Genomic DNA, 20,654 nt, shown 5'->3' with positions numbered 1-20,654 from the left:
CTCATAATTAGCCTCAGTGGTTCTATGCACTCACTTGCAGCCTCCCTTAAGATTATAGAGTATATGCCATCAACCCCAGGAGCCTTACTGGCCTGTAGGCTCAAGTTTTTTCATTAAATAATCATGTGAAATTTCAATATCATTAATTACATATTTTTCAACTTCGCTCCCATAATTTTTCTTTGACACAAAGTTTTCCTTCTGTAAATATAGATGCAAAGTAATTGTTGAGTTCATCTGCAACATCAGCTGGGGTATCTAGTACTATCCCACGTCCATTACATAAGGGTCCAGTCTGGTTTATCCTACTTTTCTTTGCATTTATATATGTGAAGAATTCCTTATCTCCACTATTTGTTCTGTTTGCCAGCGATTTCTCACAATCTGCCTTTGCCAGCCTAACCTTTTCTATGGCACTATGCAGACCACTTTGTAACTGTTATAGGCTTCATTTCTTTTTATTGCTCTGTGACTTTTCCATGCTGTCTTTTTCTGCTCAAGTAATCTGGCAACTTCATTATTCATCCAACTTGGAATCCTCCTAGTGGAGTATTTTTTTTTTAATGGTATATATGCTTTCAAGGCTTCTGTGATTAAAAGTAATCACAGATTACTTTGTTTTAAAAGTATACAGTGATTCAATTGTATTCGCTCTCTGTATGATATTTACCCAGTTAATAGAGGCCATGTAGCACCTTAAGGCATCATAATTTTCTTTTCTGAAATTATAACCCATTCCTTTGCCTTTAACTATTGCTACCTCTCTCTTCATTGTCCACTGCAGAACTCCATGACCACTTCCTGCTACTGGGTCCTGTACTGTCAGTCCTGTCGTGTCATCTGGTTCATGGGTGATGATGAGGTCTAGAATATTCTTTTCTGTAGTACCTTCCCTAGAATGTTGGTACAAATAAAAATGATTTAAAAAATTTTTCCCCCGTGTGGTTTCCTTCCCATTTGGTTCAATCAATCAGAGGCAAATTAAATTCACGCATAATAAGACATTCATGCTTACTTGCCCATTCCATTTGCTTGTAGAGGCTCATCATAATCTTCACAATGACCTGGCCTGTAGATTACCCCCACTCTCATTATACCTTTGCTTCCAGCTATTTCACACCTTACAGATTCTGTGCTAGCATGCAAAACATCTGAATCAGGGATAGCTTTTGTCATGCTCAGGCTTCTTTTGATAAGAAGCAGGACCCCAACACCCCCTTCTATCTGCCCTATCCTTCCTAAATATGTTATACATACCGTACTGAAACTAATCATCCCCAATTTCCGGGTGGCACCACGTTTCCATAAGCCCTATTATGTCGGCATTACTTATCCTAACCAGCAGTTCAAATTCACTTATTTTATTGACAACACTTTTGACATTACTGTATAAACAATTAAGACTTTGTGTTCTTTGTGTATAGTTAACTACCCTGACACACCCCTTGAAGTTATTTAATCTTGCTTCCCTGACATTAGCTACCTGCTCATTTGAAACGTTTCTGCCCTCAGAACATTTTACTAATATGTCCTGTTGCAGTAACAAACAAGAACTCTTAAGGTATGTGCAAGTGTTACTTTGACCAATATTATCAGATAAATGCATATCTATATTACCCTTGTCCACCCCCCCCCCCAAACTAGCAGTTTCCCTGAATCTTAAAAAGATTCAGGGAAACTGATTCAGGGAAACTGCTTAAGATTCAGTTTCCCTGAATCTTAAGCCCTATTATGTCCGCGTTACTTGTTTTAACCAGCAGTTCGAATTCGCTCATTTTATTGACGACACTTCTAACGTTACTGTATAAACAATTAAGATTTACTGTTCTTGTATATTTAACAACTCTAACACAACCCTTGAAGTTTTTTAGGCTCTCTTCCCTGATATTAGCTACCCGCTCACGTGAAACGTCTTTGGCCCCAGAACATCTAGATAATACGTCCAGTTGGGGTAACAGATAAGAACTCTTAAGGTATGTGCAAGAGTTACATTGACCAATATTATCAGATAAACGCGTGTCAGTATTACCCACATCCCCCCTAACTAGCAGTTTCCCTGAGCCTTTAAGGTATCCTCAATAATACTGGCAAAAACCCTTGCACTACCTTTGTTTAAATGTATCCCATCTCTACAAAACAGATTCCTTCTAGCTACATGTGCAGGCTAAACGGATAAAAATTTCCCTCTAAAAGCCTTGCAGAGTCCTTCAGGCCTTGAGTTAATCCACATGGCTTTCAGCATATAATCCCTCCTATCGTGCCTGGGCAGAATTGTAGACACATAGTTGTGACCTAACTCGTGGCATTTCTTCATTATGGTCCTATATTTGTCTAACAAATCGTGAAATCATGTATACTTAATAGCATTAGTCCTCACATGAATAATAATATTCTCTTCACCCCCCCCCCCCTTAAAATTGACAATTTGTTGGTGACATCATTAATTGTTGTTCCTGGCAGACACCCTGGTTCTTATTACAAAAAATATTTCCCCTTTCTCTGACGATGCCATCTCCTAATAGACTAACAATACTTTAAAGTCTAAAAGACTTTAAATATTTAACTATTTTAAATATATTAGACTTTAAATATAAATATTTAACTCACTAGCTATTCATTCAGTTATCAAAGTTGTTACTGGTATGATTTATATCTTTCCTTCTGGTGTTCACAAATACAAAAAATTCTTTATTATTGCCCTTTGCCAGTACCTTTTCAAAGGCTTCTTGCCATTTCTTACTCACTGAGTAGCTTTATTACAGATTAATTTATACTTGTAATTAAATGTTTCTGGATAATTTATATTCATCTAAGAATTTTTTTCTGTTACTGAGTTCATCAATTCACTAGTCAGCCACTTTGGTCCAGACCTTGAACAGTGCCCATTTTACACTTATACTCATTAAATTCATCAACAGTTCCCAATAAACAGATTTTGAATAATGGCTAAAGCTGTCATTTCCCTTGCAAAAATTGAAACCCTTCCCTTGACAGCATTTCTTTTTAGGCATTAGCATTAGTAGAGGCATTTGATGCAAGAAAGCAAGCTTATGCAGCATCAGCCAAAAAAAAAAAACCACTTCCACTTCACCCCTCTGTTCGTTCAAAATACCTGTCCAGCTGAGCCTTAAACTTATTTAGGCTATCAACCTCCACGACAAGGGATGGAAGTCTGTTCCACCAACCAACCACCCGCTGGCTAAAGTCAAATTTCCGCATGTCTATCCTACATCTGTCTTTCCTCAATTTGAATTTATGCCCTCTCAGGTGATTTTTCTGAGCTAGAGGAAGAATCCCATCAGCATTGAGCATGCTCAAACCATTCAAGGCTTTATACACCTCTATCAGATCACCTCGCTGGTGCCTAGTCTCCAGACACTGTAATTTGCAAAACTTAAGCCTTTCTTCGTAAGAGCACCCCTTTGTTCCATTCACTAATCTTGTTGCCCTTCTCTGTACTCGTTCCAGCAGCTCTACATCCTTCTTGAAATGAGGCCTCCAGACCTGTATATAGTACTCTAGGTGTGGCCTGACCATTGCCTTATACAAGGGAATAATCACCTCCTTATCCCTGCTGGAAAAATTCCTGTATATCATTGACAATACTCCATGAGCTACTCTTGCAGCCCGTCTGCACTGCTCAGAGAATTTCATATCTGCCTGCACAACCACCCCTAGGTCCCTTTCATTCTCTACCACTGTCAGTGTAGTACCACAGAGTTGATACGTTGCTCTGGGGTTGCTGTTTCCCATGTGTAGTACTTTACATTTGTCAATGTTAAACTTCATTTGCCACCTCTCAGCCCATCTGCTCAACCTTTCCAGATCCTGTTGCAGCAGCATAGTGTCAGTAGTGTCCTTGACAACCATGCCAACCTTTGTCTCGTCTGCAAACTTGGACATTAAGCTTGATATACCATCATCAATATCATTTATAAATACAGAAAACAATAATGGACCCAACACTGAGCCCTGAGGGACTCCATTAATAACATTAGTCCACGATGAGCAGTGTTCATTGATTACCACTCTCTATCTGCTCCCCCTCAACCACCCCTTTATCCATAGCAGCAATTTGCCTCCAATGTCACACTGCTCCAATTTGTGTAGCAGTCTTCCATGTGCAACAGTATCAAAAGCCTTTCTAAGATCCAAGTATATAATATCAAAGCTATTCCCTGCATCCAGTTCTTTTGTGACTGCATCATAGTATCCAATCAAGTTGGTCAGGCAAGACTTCCCCTTAACAAAACCATGCTGTGTCCGAGCTATTACTGAAGTCTTGTCTAAATGATCCTGCAGTGCTTCTTTAACCAGTGCCTCCATTAATTTTCCTGGAACAGAAGTTAAGCTCACAGGTCTATAATTACTTGTGTCAGCCTTTGATCCTCCTTTGTGAATTGGGGTCACATTTGCACATTTCCAGTCTATGGGTACCTCCCCTGAGTCCAAGGAAGCTCTCATAATTATGGCTAAGGGTTTGCTTACTTCCTTTGCTGCCTCCTTTAATATAACTGGATAGATCCCATCCACCCCGGGTGCCTTTCTTGTGTTTATCTTCAACAGTTTCTCCTCCACTTTACTCCCAGTTATTTCAAGATTCTGTAGCTTACTGCTAGAGTTGAATACACCTCTGGCATTCCCCCTCGCTGAATAACTCCTCATGTGTGAATGTCGATGCAAAATATTCATTTAGTTCGTTAGCTACCTGAGCAGGATCATCAACAGTTGACCCATCGATATCAAGTGGACCAATCTGATTCATGCCCTTCCTTCTAGAGTTTACATAAGGAAAGAACTCTTTGCTGTTTTTCTTTGCCTCCCTTACCAAGGATTTCTCGTAATCTGCCTTCGCCTGCCTAACCTCCTTTGTAACTTGGTTGCATATCAACTTATATCTATCACAGGCTTCTGTGTCATGTGTTAATTTGTAAGTATCCCATGCATTTTTCTTCTCTGCCATATGCCTCATTAGTTCATCTGACATCCATTTTGGCCTAAACCTTGAACAATATTTCTTAGTTGGTATGTAAAGCCTAGTAGCTTCCAAGATAAGTTCTTTGAATGCTTCCCATTTTGAATTTGCTGTTGGTAACATCATCAGTTGGTCCCACTGTATAGAATTTAAATACTGTCTCAGTCCATCGTAGTCGCCTTTACGGAAGCAATAACCCTTCCCTTTACCCCTAATGGTAGTTACCTCTTTGAGTAAATCTCACTTCAGCACGCTGTGATCACTGCCACCTAGTGGTTCATTTATCTGCAGATTCTTAATGCATGAAGAATCACTGCTGATAATCAAATCAAGAGTATTACTCCCTCTAGTTGCCTCCCGAACATGCTGATGTAGAAAACAATCATCCAATAAATCCACAAAATCCGTGCTAGTGTGCGAGTGACCAGCCCCCAAATTCCAGTCAATATCTGGGAAATTAAAATCTCCCATTATAAGACTCTCTGATTTACTGGCCCACTCTATTTCCCTGTACAGTTTCTTATTATACTCATCAGAGTCATTAGGCCTATAGCACACTCCTACTCTCAATTTTGATCTCCCAATGCTTATGTCACACCAAACTGACTCAACACTGCACTGTCCAGCGATGTCGACTGGCTTGACTTCCTTGGTTTTTATGTGTTTCTTAACTAATAGCATAACCCCTCCCCCCTTCCAATCCTGTCTATCCTTTCTGTAGACGTTGTACTCCCCATATTCCAGTTCTGCTTCCCTTATATCTGTGTGACACCACGTCTCTGATATCCCAACAATATCTGCCTTTGATGTTTTGAGCAATACCTCAAATTCATCAAATTTGTTTACTAAACTCCTAGCATTGGTGTACACGCAAGTATACCTGCGCCTGTTTCTATTCTTAGCTACCCTAACACAACCCATGTGTTTACTTGTACCGCAATGGCTCCCAGCAGTCTCTGAAATATCAAGCATCTTGTTTTTCAGGCTTCTGCTCATTCTAATAGAAGCAGTGCAAGAATCTCTTTCACCTCTGCCAGTGGCTACTGTCAATCTATTGGTCTTTGTCTCCCCCCAAGCTAGCAGTTTTCCGACCCACCTAACACTGCCTCGATAGCATCAGCAAATATTCTTGCACCCTTTCTATTTAAGTGTATCCCATCCCTGTAGAAGCAATCTCTCCTGTTAACAAGTACAGTCCAGGCTGAAAAAAATTCTACCCCTTGAGCCTTGCACAATCTTTCCAGGGCCGAATTGATCGACAAGGCTCTCGTCATATACTCCCTCCTATCGTGTCTGGGCAGAATTGCAAACACTTTCAAATTCAACCCTAATTCTCGGCTTTTGTTCAACAGTGACCTGTACTTGTTAAGTAAGTAAGTATGTCCTACATTAATACATTACAGTCATTACCCACTAATGGTTCCTTAATGTGAAAGTTCTCAGTATCATTTGAATCCTTGGTAAATATGAGAGCAAAACTGTTGTTCTCCTGCATGACATTTTGCACATCAATCAAAAAATGCTATTTCATAATTTACAATACTGTAACTTCACCCCTAAGTCCCTATTTATCTCTGGAAAATTAGCCTCCCTTTGCAATATATTCATATCTGCATGCTCATTCCATTGTCTGTATAAAATTGTTGTATTATCATATTCATTTGATCAATAGAACACTTCCAAGTTTGTCCCCCCATCCCCATTGTTGCACACCTTATTAAAACCATTGCTGCACAAACCTTATTCTGTGCGCCCTGGCATTGTCACCTCTGAACAGTTCTTTACCCTCCTGACTCACCAGTTATGCAGTAAGAACCAGCTCTGCAATAATAAACAATAATTAAGAGTGCTTTATAATTACAATAGGGCTGCTGCTGTGCCACGAGGAAATGGTCTACATCAGAAGCTTGGACAGAGAATACATGTGGCTTCCTCCTCTTATATGGAGGAAACTGGATTTTTATTTTTTTTTTATTTTTTGGGCCGTGTTTGCATGTTCCACTGCTCCAACAACTATTGTTACCATTCGTCGCACCACTGTAAATGTCTGTTTTTCTCAGACATGAGGCTTCTGAAGTGTCCCACTTTTAACTCTTTTTGCAAGTAGTGTTTGTTGATATAGGTAGTTCCCAACAAACATCAGATATGTGTGAGTTTTTATAGTGTTCCCTTTTGTTTGCTGCTTACATCTTAATCAGTTAGTAGTCTCAGTTATGATTGATATAGCCAGTTGCTTGATAATCTGTGATATTGGTAGCCTATCTATTGTCATTAATGGTTTGTCATGGAAAAAACTGGTGATATTAGCAAGTTCATAAGAGACATGATTGTCAGTGTCCATGTGGTGGGAGTATCCATCATTATGGATACTCTCACCGCATGGCATTTTAGCCAAGGTGAGATATATATTTTATTTTTTTTTTTAAATAGGATAGCAAAGTGGAAAAAGAAAATAGAAAAATGAGGAAGTAGGTTTTTTTTTTTATTATTGCTTTATATATACAGTCATCCCTCAATTTACACAGGGGTTACATTCTGGGAAAACACCATGCAGTCGAAATCCGCGCAATACAAAACATAGTTTATATGACATAATGAGGATTCCGTACCTGTACACAAAAAAAAAATTTAATTGAAAAAAATTGTCTTCATTCTGTAAGAAAAAAATTACAAACATGTCCATAAAATTAATCTTGCTGATACTTACTTCTAGATTTTTAATCTAAATTCATTGCTTCTTCATCGCTGTTTTCCTGTGATAAACTTTCAACAGTATCTAGCACTTTTTGAAAAAAATTAGTTAAAATTGTTTACTTAGAAGCATGCTGTTTTTCTCTATAAATTTAAAAATCTAATGATATAAAGTTCTGCAAAATTTTAAACTACTCTCCAAATTAGGATCCATATCCAGAGCTTCTTGGCTAAGCTGATTTGCCAGTCTTAAAAACTCAGCTAGTCTCTTCGCAGTCAAATTTTTGTGCTTCATTTTTGTCATTTTTGTTATCTTCTTCATGAAAAAATGTCATCCACTGATGATTGTTCTCTATGAGATTCAAGGACTTCTGTGATATCTGCTGGTTCCAGTTCTTCAAATTCCTCTCCACTAATCATTTTGCCAATTATCACAATCTTGGCTTCTTTAGTGCAGCTTTGTGGCCATAGCTTTTTCTGCACTGCATTCATTGTTGAGTTCTTAACTTCACCCCACGCGAACTCAGTATTTTTTATAGCATCAAGGATGTTATAATTCTGCCATCATCATCATCAGCCATTTTAAATCCACTGCAGGATGAAGGCCTCTCCAGCAACTTTCCAGTTCCTTCTGTTTTGAGCAATGGCCATCCATTTACTATCCACAAACTCATGAATTTCATCTATCCATCTCTGCCTTTGTCTTCCAGGTTTTCTTCTAGCTCCTCTTGGGTACCATTCTGTTATTTTCTTAGTCCATCTGTCATCATGTCTTCGAGCTATGTGTCCTGCCCAAGACCATTTTAGTTCTTTAGTTTTGAGAAGAATGTCCTTTACTTGAGTTTGCTGCCTATTCCTTCTACCAATTGTAAAAAAGATCTTTGGTAATAAAGTTTAAAGGAAGCTATAACACCTTAGTCCATCAGCTGAATTAATGAACTTGTATTCACTGGAAGAAAGGTAACTTTCACATTTGGGTGCAGGATGACTGGACACGTTATCAAGAGTGAGCAAGATTTTGAATTGCTATGTTCTTCTTTAGGCAATATTTTGTCCTTGAGGTTGTCACAGACATTCTCTCAGATATGCCAGACAAGCTGTACTTGCTACCTGGGAGTCTAAAACGCTGATGGAACTGATATTCGGGTGACACCCAGTCAAGTGGACCCAATTTCAGCGAAGTCCGGACGGTCTGTGACAGCCAAATCCTCTGCTTGCACCTTCACGATGGTGGGACTGTTAGTAATCCTGGGTATAACTTCCAAGCACAAGTACATGGTGGGTGACAACCCGGGTGTGAACCAAACTAAGCAGGCGTCGAGATGTGGTGCCCACACCACATGGAGGAATGCCGCCCTTCTATGTTACCAGGCAGTACTAGGTGGAAGATGACTCTCATCAACCGGTGAAATACCACCACTTTGCTTATTGGAGGCTTGAAGTGGTGGAACAATGTTTAGTCTCTAGAGCTAAGTTCCGGTCAACCCTTCCCTATCTCTTCCATCATGCAGTATGATTGATGACTTTTGAGGTTACGATGAACGTCGTGGCGAGATCCAATATTCCTTACATTTCGAGGGTACAGCTCTAAAACGGTTTTCGCTGGCCGGCCGCTAGTTAGTACACCGGACCGGACCTATTGGTAACTCTCTAGGAGGCTCCGGATCAGCTAGTGTATAATCTTGCTACCTCTACTCTGCCAGATAGTGACTGGAGGGAGTCCGAGTAATGTGTATGCGGGGAGCATTGTCGAGGCCACGTTTTGTCAAGGATCTGGGTATATTCTTACTACATGTACGCCATATCAAAAAATTTCATTACTTCATACAGCATGTCCCACCCACTTTTTCTTACTATTGAATACACCATGAATTGTCAAACTAATAGAGCAAGCTTATCTGCGAAACGATCTAAACCTCCCAAGGACTTCCTAATTCATTTAACAAATATACGTGGTCTCAATTCTAATCTCAACAATGTCCATTTCCACTTGCAGTCTGCCAAACCTCATGTACTTTTTCTGACAGAATCTCAGTTATCGGTTGATTCAATCAACTACTGCTCATCTCAGATGCCCAAATTATTCGCTGTATGATTCCTTTCGCCTCAAAGGTGGTACTTGTGCATATGTCCGTTCTGATATTCCCTGTCAGAGACTTGGCAATTTGGAATCTTCCTCTTCCTCTCTTTGATCTTCTCTGGCTTAAAATCTCTCTACCTCATTGTGTCAAATTCATCTGTTGTCTCTACCGTTCTCCCAACTCCAGTAATCACTTGGAGCTCTTTGACTTCCTCTCGTTGAAACTTTACTTTCTCTAGTCCAACTTTCCTAACAGTGAGGTAATTTTCCTTGGTGATTTTAATGTTCACAACTCCAGCTGGCTTCCGTTTTCTAGTCACAGTGACCCAGCAGGTCGAGATGCTGAGGCTTTTGCAATTACCAATGACCTAGCACAGATTGTTCATTTACCTACAAGAATAGCGGACAATCCTAATCATACAGCCAATACGCTTGATCTTTTTCTCACAAACAACCCTTCTAAGTACACGGTCGAAGTGAGAGGTCCTTTAGGCACTTCAGATCACAACTTGGTGATTGTCTCTTCTCCAATGCAACCTTTATCTCATGGCTATTCCCAACCTCGTGTTGTTTGGCATTACAAGAATGCAAAATGGGATGACCTACGAGACTTCTTTTCTTCTTTTCCTTGGTCGGGTTACTGTTTCAAAAGTTCTGATGTCAACGTTTGCTCGGATCATGTCAGTGAAATTATTCTTGCAGGAATGGAATCCTTTATCCCACACTCCACTTTAAAATCTGGTCCTTTATCTAAACCTTGGTTTTCCAATAAATGTGCTAAGGCTGTCCAAGAGAAGAATGTTGCATATCGTAATTGGCTTGTTTCTAATTCTTCAGTTTCATTTTCTGCCTACACCAAAGCTCGCAACAATTGTAAAGCAGTTATTAATCAGTCCAAACCAGAGTTTGAACAGGCTAAGAGTAGAAAACTTGCTTCTTGCCCTAATGGTAGCTGAGCATTCTGGTCTCTTGTCAAAGCTATTGGCCGCAACTTTTGCCCATCTCTGCTCCCACCTCTGTCCAAACCAGGTAGTTCTGTTGTCACCTCAGCCAAGGATAAAGCTCACCTGCTAGCATCCCATTTTTCTTCCAGCTCATGTATTAAGGATCTTGGTAAAACACCTCCCACCATTCCCAACACACTCCATTCAATACCTCCTGTGGTCTTCCGTCAAAAGGATGTCAGAAGGATTTTGATGAATCTCGATGCTACCAAAGCTCCAGGTCCTGGTGGTATTTCTCCACTTGTTCTCAAAACCTGTGCTCCTTAACTTACTCCTATTCTTTGCCGCCTTTTTTTACTTTCTTATTTGAAAGGTGTTTTTCCTTTTGCTTGGAAATTTGCTCATATCCAGCCAGTTCCTAAAAAGGGTGACAAATCCCTCCCATCCAATTATTGTCCTATTGCAATTACTTCTACTCTTTCTAAAGTAATGGAGAAATCAATTAACCGCCAACTCTTAAACTATCTAGAAACCTTCCGTCTGATCAACGATCACCAGTATGGATTCCGTCAGTGTCTTTCCACTGGTGATATTCTGGCTTATGTTACCCATTTATGGACTAATTCAATGGAAAGGTTCGGTGAAACACAAGTAGTTGCTCTTGACATCTCAAAGGCGTTTTATCGTGTTTGGCATAAAGGTCCTCTAAACAAGCTTCCATCTTATGGTCTGCCAACTGTTTTTAGTAATTGGTTATCCAGTTTTCTCTCTGATCGCTCACTGAGGGTGATGGTTGATAAACCATCTGTCTCTCTGTCTTCTAACTTCTCCACTAATGCCGGGGTCCCCCAAGGTTCAGTTCTTTCCCCCACTCTTTTCCTCTTGTATATCAATGACCTTCTTTCATTGACTGGAAATCCTATCCATAGTTTTGCCGATGATAGCACATTGCATTCAACTTTCAATTTTGAGAAACCTTGTCCAGCTCAATCAGCTTCAACTTCTCGAAAATCTGCTACCAATTCCTTAAATGCCGATCTTCAGGTAATTCTCCAGTCGGGCAAAGACAACTTAGTTGATTTCAACCCTTCTAAAACTCAGTCTTGTCTTATATCTCGCAAAAAGGATTCTTCTGCTCCTATGCTTATCTTTAGTGACACTCCAATTTCTAGGCAAAAGGATATATCTCTTTTGGGGATTACCCTGACTTCTAATCTCTCTTGGCACAAGCACATTACAAATATTGCTTCCTCTGCATCTAAAAAACTTGGTTTTCTCTTTCGCTCTCGGCGTTACTTTTCTTCCAGACAGCTGTTCACTCTGTATAAATCGCAAATCCGCCCTGCCATGGAATATTGTTCCCACATCTGGGGCGGTGCCCCCAAAACCTCTCTCAGGCTTCTTGATTCCATTCAGAAGAGGGGCAGTTAGGTTAATTAATGATTCATCTCTAACAGAGTCTCTCCACTCGCTGTCTCATAGACGCACTGTTTCTGCTGCATGCCTCTTCTACAGATACTTCCATGGGCACTGTTCTTCTGAATTAGCTTCTATAATTCCCACTCTCTCTTTCAAAACAGTCCGAACACGTGCCTCCACCAGCCAACATCCATTTACTGTCCAACTTCAAACCCACAGAACCAACTTTTCATCTTCCTCATTTATTCATTCAACTGCCGTTTTCTGGAACAACCTTCCTTCATATGTATTTCCTGAAAATTACAATCTACAGAAGTTCAAGTCCAATGTCAACAAATATCTTCTTTCGTCTTCTCAACCTCCAACCCAAGCACGGTACTAAGTACAGTAAACCCCCGCTATTCGCTGGGGTTACGTTCCTGAGAAATTCCGCGAATACTGAGTTATGGCTCCCATAGTAATAAAGGGGTTCCGTTCCAAAGTATGAAATATATAACAAAAATTAGTCTAAAATTTTGTCTGTACGTATTATGTGTATTTACCTACATAATATGACTATGTACATAGACAAACGTAGAAAGTACATAGAAAAATACAAGCATAAGGCATCGAAATGAAAATAAGAAACAATTTAATAAATGTAATACTGTACATATTTATTAGACATTTTAAACAACCCTTTCAAAAACATATCAAGAACGTGGGTTGCTGGACGAAAAATAACTCATAATCGAAGTTTGTTTCTTCATTTTTTTATTGAGCTCCTTTTGAATTTCCCCGTAAGGCAAGAGTAATTGTTCTAGGTCTCGTTTAAACTTGATGCTTCTTTCCAAATTAGGATCCGTTTCTGCCACCTTTTCTGAAAGTTGTATAGAGAGGCTAAAGATTTCCTTTAATGACTTACTATTTAACTGTTGTCTAACAACGTCGAGATCTTCCTCCTCAGGATCATTTTGGTTTTCATTTGACCTTGTTACTAATTCATCCAACTCTTCTATTGTAAGTTCATCTGCATGAGTCTCCATAAGTTACTGAGTGTCTGTTGCATCGATGTTTTCAAAGCCCCCGCCTTCTATTCCCTGTGCGATTTCTACAATATCGGCAACCAGTTCATTGACATTAGGGATTGTTTTAGCAACAACCACTTCTGGCCACAATTTTCGCCAACACGCATTAATTGTAGATGCACTTATCTCATCAACTGATGTCTTGATGTTGATCAGGCAATCTGCAATGTTATAATTTTTCCAACTTTGGCTTACAGTTAAGTCTGACTCCCTTTCCATTTTTTCAATTAAGCCAGTAAAAGTTCTCCTAACATAGTAGGACTTAAACACAGAAATCACACCTTGGTCTAGCGGTTGTAAAAGTGATGTGGTGTTGGGTGGCAAAAACACAATTTCAACGTTTGGGTGGTCAAATTCTAGACTGCTTGAATGTCCTGGCGCGTTATCAATAAGAAGCAGAACTTTGAAAGGCAAAGATTTTGAAGCTAAGTAACTTTCCACCTCTTGCACAAAGCTATCATTAAACCACTCTCTAAAAAGTGTAGTTGTTACCCAGGCTTTTTTATTGGATTTCCAATAAACTGGAAGATGACCTTTATTCTTTTCCTTCAAAGCACGTGGATTCTGCGATTTATACACGAGCATTGGTTTGATCATGTGTCCACTAGCGTTTGCACAAAACAAAAGAGTAAGCCTATCTTTGGAAGCTTTGAATCCAGGAGCAGATTTTTCATTTTGTGTTAAGTATGTTCTGGCTGGCATTCTCTTCCAAAACAACCCAGTTTCGTCTGCATTGAATACCTGTTCGGGAACATATCCTTTGTCCGTAATTAATTTTTTTAGTTCAGTCGGGAAACTTTCTGCTGCCACGAAATCCGCTGATGCAGACTCGCCTACCAGTTTCACATTATGAAGGCCATATCGATTTTTAAATCTTTCAAACCAGCCTTTGCTGGCTAAAAAACTTATCCTGCCACTGCTATCACCAGTTTTGCTAAAGTGTTGATAAAGGTGTTTTGCCTTTTCACGAATGATGAGTGAACTTAACGGAATTTTATTTTGAGTTCGGTCTTCTATCCATAGATTTAAAGCCTTTTCCATTTTTTCTAATTTCACATCACGAGTTACAGAGCAAATTTTGGATGCAATTAGCGCGTTTTCACGGACACTACGGCAGATTTTTTCTTCCGATTTCTTGATTGATCGCACCATTGATTCATTGATTTTATAATGTTTTGCCACTGAGGAGACACTTTCACCATTAGAAATTTTGTCTAACAATTCAATTTTACTCGCTAATGTCATCACCTTCTTTGATCTTTTCACAATTCCCTTGTTATTTGCGGGCATATTTTTGTAGGATTAGAAAAGAATTTGTCCACAATAAAGTCACTTTCTTTTAACGTTAACACTCTCGAAAAAGTCTGGTTACACCAACACACTGCAAAATGGTAGATTTTCACTTTTGTAAATGTATCAATTAAAAGCAAGAGATGAAACCTTCTATGACAAGTGCATTACACATACTGAACAAGGATTAGCGTGAAACATCCGCGCTCGCGATTTTGTCACCCCCCCACCCATTGAGCGCAGGACGCTTCCTTTTTACACCTTTTAAGTTATTTTTACTCATTTTTAGGGAATAAAGCACAATTACAAAATGAGGAGGCACGCTTGATACACGTTAACAAAGCTGTGAGCGTATAGCAACTGAATAAACAACACCATAAAGGCAGAGACAACTCTATTAACACCTCACTAGCTCACATTTTACTAAAGCACATTTCTGCTTTAGTAAACAATAAAACAATAAAAACAATTTCCAGTTGCGTTTCTGCTAGTGGAATCTGTTATAAACGGGTAGTAAACTCGATCTAATTGCATTTGCGATAATACCAATAGCTGGAATTTTATGTTATTATGGTGAAATGTGTTTCCCCCTTCACTGCTATAAAAAAATAAATACATTTTCAGAATCTTCTCTTCATTCCTATGTTGCGTTCAGTTGGGGTGATTCCTGTCCGACTGCCATTTCTTGTAATCACAAAGGCGAATCGTGCTTAAGCGAATTCGGTTCGTGTTATATAAGATATCGTTCCCCTGTTTATAAATCGTGTATGATCGAATTCGTGTAGTGCAAACACGTGTTATACGACGACTGACTGTACTACTCTGTGGACTGGGCAAAATGATTTTAGCCACGCCCATGTTTTTTCATGGCAGAAAATGTTCACGGGGTTTAAAAATTCACATTTTTTTAGCTTTAAATCAGCGACCGCGAATAGCTGGGGTTTACTGTACTATAGGTTCTAATACCTCTCGTGTTTGGGGTTCACATAAAAAAACAAAAAAAAAAACAAAAGCAAATTAAAAACCAATCCTCGAAGATTTTAACTGTCGTCCAGGCTTTTTTGCTCAATTTCCAATGAACTGGTAACTAGCTTTTTGATATTCCTTTAAAAGAATGAGGATTCCCTGATGTATGAATTAGAAGCAGTTTACACTTAAAGTCACCCTCTGCATTGCCACATAACAAAAGTGTTATATATTTTGCAGCTTTGAAACTTGGGGCAGTTTTCTCTTCTTTTGAAATGAATGTTCGGCTTGGCATACACTTCCAAAATAAGCCGGTCTCATCAGCATTAAACACTTGACTTGCTAGATAGCCCTCAGTCGCAATAACATCCTTTTAAAGTTTTCAGATACAAAGAAGCAGCTTCCATATCTGCACTGGCTGCTTTGCCTGTTAATTTTAGATTGTGAAGACTTCGACGTTTTTTTTTTTTAATTTTCAAGCCAACCCTTACTTACTGGCCTGAAAAAAGTCTGCATTGGATGGACCAGCTTTTCTTATTGTAAGAGATTAAAAATTTGCAGAGGTTTGGTGCGAATAATATCTGGACTAAGAAGCATTCTTTTTTGATTAAGATCTTCTTTCCAGAAAAAGTAATTTTTCAGTTTTCTCTATTATAGGATTTCTCACTTTTGTAGTGCTTTTTGCAGCCAGTGATGTGGAACAGATAACTGAACTTTTAATTTCCTCAGAATTTTCCCTAATTCATCGAATGCTAGATTCATTTATGCTGTATTTCTTGGCCAATGTCACAACCTTTTTTCCATTTGCTAACTCCTTAACGATTTTTAATTTTTTTCCTCTAAATTAAATTTTTTTTTTTGTAGCTTTCTTCATTTTAGGTGCTAATTAAACACATATTTTATATAAACAAAGAAATATTAAATCAGCAAAAGCAATGCTTACAGATTAAAACACTTTATGTTGCGCGAACCAGAAAAAGATTCTGTCTGAACAGCTAACGTAGGATAACTGATGAAGGGGGTCCCGATTGAGGAAGTTGTTTCAAAAATAAAACCAGACAAACACACCACCCTTTATTGCTATGTTTGGTTATAAAAATAAGTTTTTGTTGGTTATAAGGGTAATATAGTAGTGCTTGGGCAGTCTGGGGTTGCGTAACCCATACAAAAAGTATGTCCCTGGACATAAATCCTCATGTGTTGAAGTCAGTACAGTAAACCCCCGCTATTCGTGGGGGTTACGTTCCTGAGAAATGTCGCGAATACTGAGTTATGGCTCCCATAGTAATAAAGGGGTTCCGTTCCAAAGTATGAAATATATAAGAAAAACTAGTCTAAAATTTTGTCTATGTATGTGTTATGTGTACCTTCATAATATGACTATGTACATATACAGTACATAGTGAAATGCAAGCATATGGCATCGAAATTAAAATAAGAAACAATTTAATATTAAATGTAATATTTATTAGAAATTTCAAACCAGCGCCTTTGCTAGCTAAAAAACTTATCCCGCCAGAGCTATCACCAGTTTCGCTAAAGCGTTGATAAAGGAGTTTTGCCTTTTCACGAATGATGAGTGAACTTAACGGAATTTTATTTTGAGTTCAGTCTTCTATCCACAGATTTTAAGCTTTTTCCATTTTTCCTAATTTAACATCACAGGTTAGAGCAAATTTTTGAAACAATTAGCGCGTTTTCACGGACACTATGGCAGATTTTTTCTTCCGATTTTTTGATTGATCGTACCGTTGACTCATTGATTTTATAATGTTTTGCCACTGAGGAGACACTTTCACCATTAGAAATTTTGTTTAATAACCCAATTTTATTTGCTAATGTCATCACCTTCTTTGATATTTTCACATTTCTCTTGTTATTCGTAGCCATATTTTTGTACGGGTTAAAAAGAACTTGTCCACAATAGTCACTTTCGTCCATAAACACACTCAAAGTCTGTTTTACACTGCAAAACGGTAGATTTATCACTTTTGTAAGCATATCAATTTATAAATAAGCATATCAATATCAATTTATAAATTGATAAATTTTTCAATTTATAAGCATATAAATTAAAAGCAAACGACGAAAACTTCCATTACAAGCGCATAACACATACTGAACAAGGATTAGCGAGAAACATCCACGCTCGCGATTTTGTCACCCCTCTCCCCCCCCACCCACTGAGCACTGTTTTGACCGGGAAAGATAATTTTAGCCATGCCCATGTTTTTTTATGGCGGATAATATTCACGGCGCTTTAAAATTCACTTTTTTTTTTTTTTTTTAAGGTTTCATTTTATATTAAATCAGCGATCGCGAAACCGCGAATAGCGGGGGTTTACTGTAATGGTATTGTATAAATACCATTATGAGATTAAACAAAATCAGAAATGAAAATAAAGACGAAAAAACAACTAACAAAATATAATACCCCCATAGTTAGCCAGTCTGTGGCCACAAGCTTTCTACACTGTGAGACACCAAAGAGGCTAGTGGATATTTGACTGTACATTAGGCAGGCTTGTGTATAATATACAGTCAAATATCCCCTAGCCTCTTTGGTGTACATGCAAACTCTTAGTTACCCTTACACAGCCCATGCATTCACAAGTTCCAAGGTGACCCACTGTAGAGCCTGATATTCCCAACACCTTGCTTTCCAGGCTGCTACACTATTAGCATTAATAGAGGCACATGATACAAGAAAGAAAGCTTATACAGCATCAGCCAAAAAAAAAAAAAACCTTCCCATTTCACTGATCCATTCATTCCAAATGTTTGTCTAGTTCTGTCTTAAATTTATTTAAGCTATCAACTTCCACAATAACTGATGAAAGTTTGTTCCATCAATCAATAGAAGCAGTAAAAGAATTGCTTTCCTCTGCCTGTGGCTCTAGTTAACCTGTTAATATTTAGTTATTTGCTTCTTCACCCAACATGAAATAACAGTAGAATTTGAGATATCCTGAAACTTATTTTAAAGTGGATAGACCTACTTTCTGAAATTGGCCATCTTATAGTAGCTAGGAAAAGTCAGTATATTTTGTTTTTTAATTTTTTAAAACTGATAGTGAAACATTTTTATAGAATCCAAAACAGTATTAAGTTTATAGTGATTCCTGTCTAATTAGCTTCACATTTGTTTCTTACCATTAAACTCACATTTGCAATATATAAGAAAAAAATCAAAGGATCCACTTTTTTTACTTATCCAACTAAACATGTATGCATATGTAATATACATAATATAAGCAACATATATTTTAAAATGAGTATTGTAAAGTCATTTTCAAAGTGTTCTGCCATAACAGAACAGTTATTTCCTGCTTACTTTTAAAATTACTTAATTCAGTTAGCAGTTCAGGTAATCATTTTAGAAATCACAAAATGGACAAGTTTTATTTATTATTATTATAATACAAGAAAAAAAGTTTTAATTTATTTTAAAAAATTTATTCTGCTAATTCTGTCAATTATTTTTAAGTTCCTGAATTCCCTCCCCTTCCCCCAGACTTGCTCCATTCTGTTAGGATAATTAATTTAAACTAAAAAAAAAAAAGTGGAAGCAGCTGAGTGGTTGAACTTTTATTATATTTTTCATTTTTTTGATTATTTTTATTACAGCCTAATCGAGATCATTTTAGCTCTACAAGTCATCCTCTGCCAACTCCAATTAGCAGACCTAGGTCTTATAGTTCTTCTACTAACCATTCAGGTGAATCTTTACCCCATTATCATAAAGCTCCAGGTTCTGAAAGAGAGGATAGAGAAGTACGTTGATTTTCTTACAGAACTTTGAATATTGGAATTTTGGAACATGGTTTTGGTTCATTTTATATTGACAAATAAATGGACAAAAAGAAATTCTTGGATAAATATCTCTACAAATTAATTTGCTTTTGATCTACACAATAAATTCATATTTATATATATATATACAGGTACAAAGTCCCAAAACCAGCAACCTGTGGACTTGGAGGTTACCTGTTTTTGAATTTTTTTGGTTTTCAAACAAATCACAAGCATGAATTATCAAATAAAATTTCACATAACATTGCATAAAATAAGGTACAAATATATGGATAATGCAGTTTCATTTATTTTTAAGAGGTGTTTTTTCTCTATATTCTTTGAGTCATAACATTGATAGAAAATATCTGAACTGGTAAAATTCACAATGCTTAATTAAGTACTGTATATAAATTCACAATATATGTACAAAAATAGCTATATATTTCGTAATTCTTTTCCATGACTTACAATTGCATACTTACTGACTAGTCATCGCTAACTTGTTTGTTATGTGCATTGTTCATGCCTTTGGTGAACATTTCTTCTGTGTTATTGGCGGTCATTCTGCTGTTTTGTCCATATATTCAGAACCTTCCAATGCTTGTTCACAGTTGTTTCTCAGCACAAAGTTTCATACTACAGTACTTAACTCTGACTTTCAGATATTAGGTACAGCCTTACCTATATCCATTCCAGTATTTCTCAGTTTTTAATTTTTGTGCTCATTTCTCAACCTGAACTATTTAACATTATCTTGTTCTGTTTCCTGGCTATACATATTAAATATCCTTACAAGAAAAAATTTTCAGTGCACATTTCCATGGTATGTATTCATTCAAACATCATTCTATCTCATATTGAGTTCCATATGTATTCAGCAAGTAGTAGTACCATTCAGAAAAATAAATTGTCAAATTCATTTAACAACATTTGTTCAGAAATGTTTAATTCAATATCATTAATGTTCAGTTTTGGACAGCTGCTTTTGGGACATTGTACCTGTACTGGGCTTTTACTTTCCCATAATAAGTCTAAAAAAAAAATATTGGATGATATTTTGCTTTAAGTGCTTAAAATAGTTAAGCAGGTTACCATTACAGCAAAGATTGTCAAAAACTACTGCATGATATATATAAATCTATTCTGGTAACTTTTTTTTTTTTTATGCTTTCTATAAGGCAATGGTTCTTAATACTTTCGGCACCATTCTCCCTTGAGCTACCCAGTAAATAATTACCTGATTTGCAATATATTTGGAACCTTTTTTCTTTTTTTTTTTTTTTTTTTTTAATTTGACTGTTTTCTTGTTTTCTAGCTCTTTCAGACAATTTCTCCCTTCTTAACTTACACTTCAGTAGTATTTTCAGTTATTTCAGGAGACATTTTAAACATTGGGTTTTAAATGACCCTCATTTATATTTAAAAAT

At 37.5% G+C, this 20,654-nt stretch overlaps 1 protein-coding gene across 4 annotated transcripts in view; it reads left to right on the top strand.

Annotated features, from left to right (window-relative positions):
* The window catches only part of unk (RING finger protein unk), a 308,416-nt gene that overhangs the window by 179,509 nt on the left and 108,253 nt on the right, over positions 1-20,654 (top strand). For 3 of the 4 annotated variants that reach the window (XM_090375033.1, XM_090375032.1, XM_090375035.1), the window contains one exon: positions 19,060-19,206. The exons of the other annotated variant lie outside the window; for it this stretch is intronic. In XM_090375033.1, coding sequence (XP_090231159.1) covers positions 19,060-19,206 — 147 coding nt within the window. The remainder of the gene's footprint in view (positions 1-19,059; positions 19,207-20,654) is intronic. 4 annotated transcript variants of the gene reach the window in all.

The sequence above is a fragment of the Mastigoproctus giganteus genome, chromosome 6, assembly GCF_048544385.1.
Source record: "Mastigoproctus giganteus isolate SK-2022 chromosome 6, ASM4854438v1, whole genome shotgun sequence".
Taxonomy (NCBI): domain Eukaryota; kingdom Metazoa; phylum Arthropoda; class Arachnida; order Uropygi; family Thelyphonidae; genus Mastigoproctus; species Mastigoproctus giganteus.
This window is presented reverse-complemented; position numbering and strand designations above follow the sequence as displayed.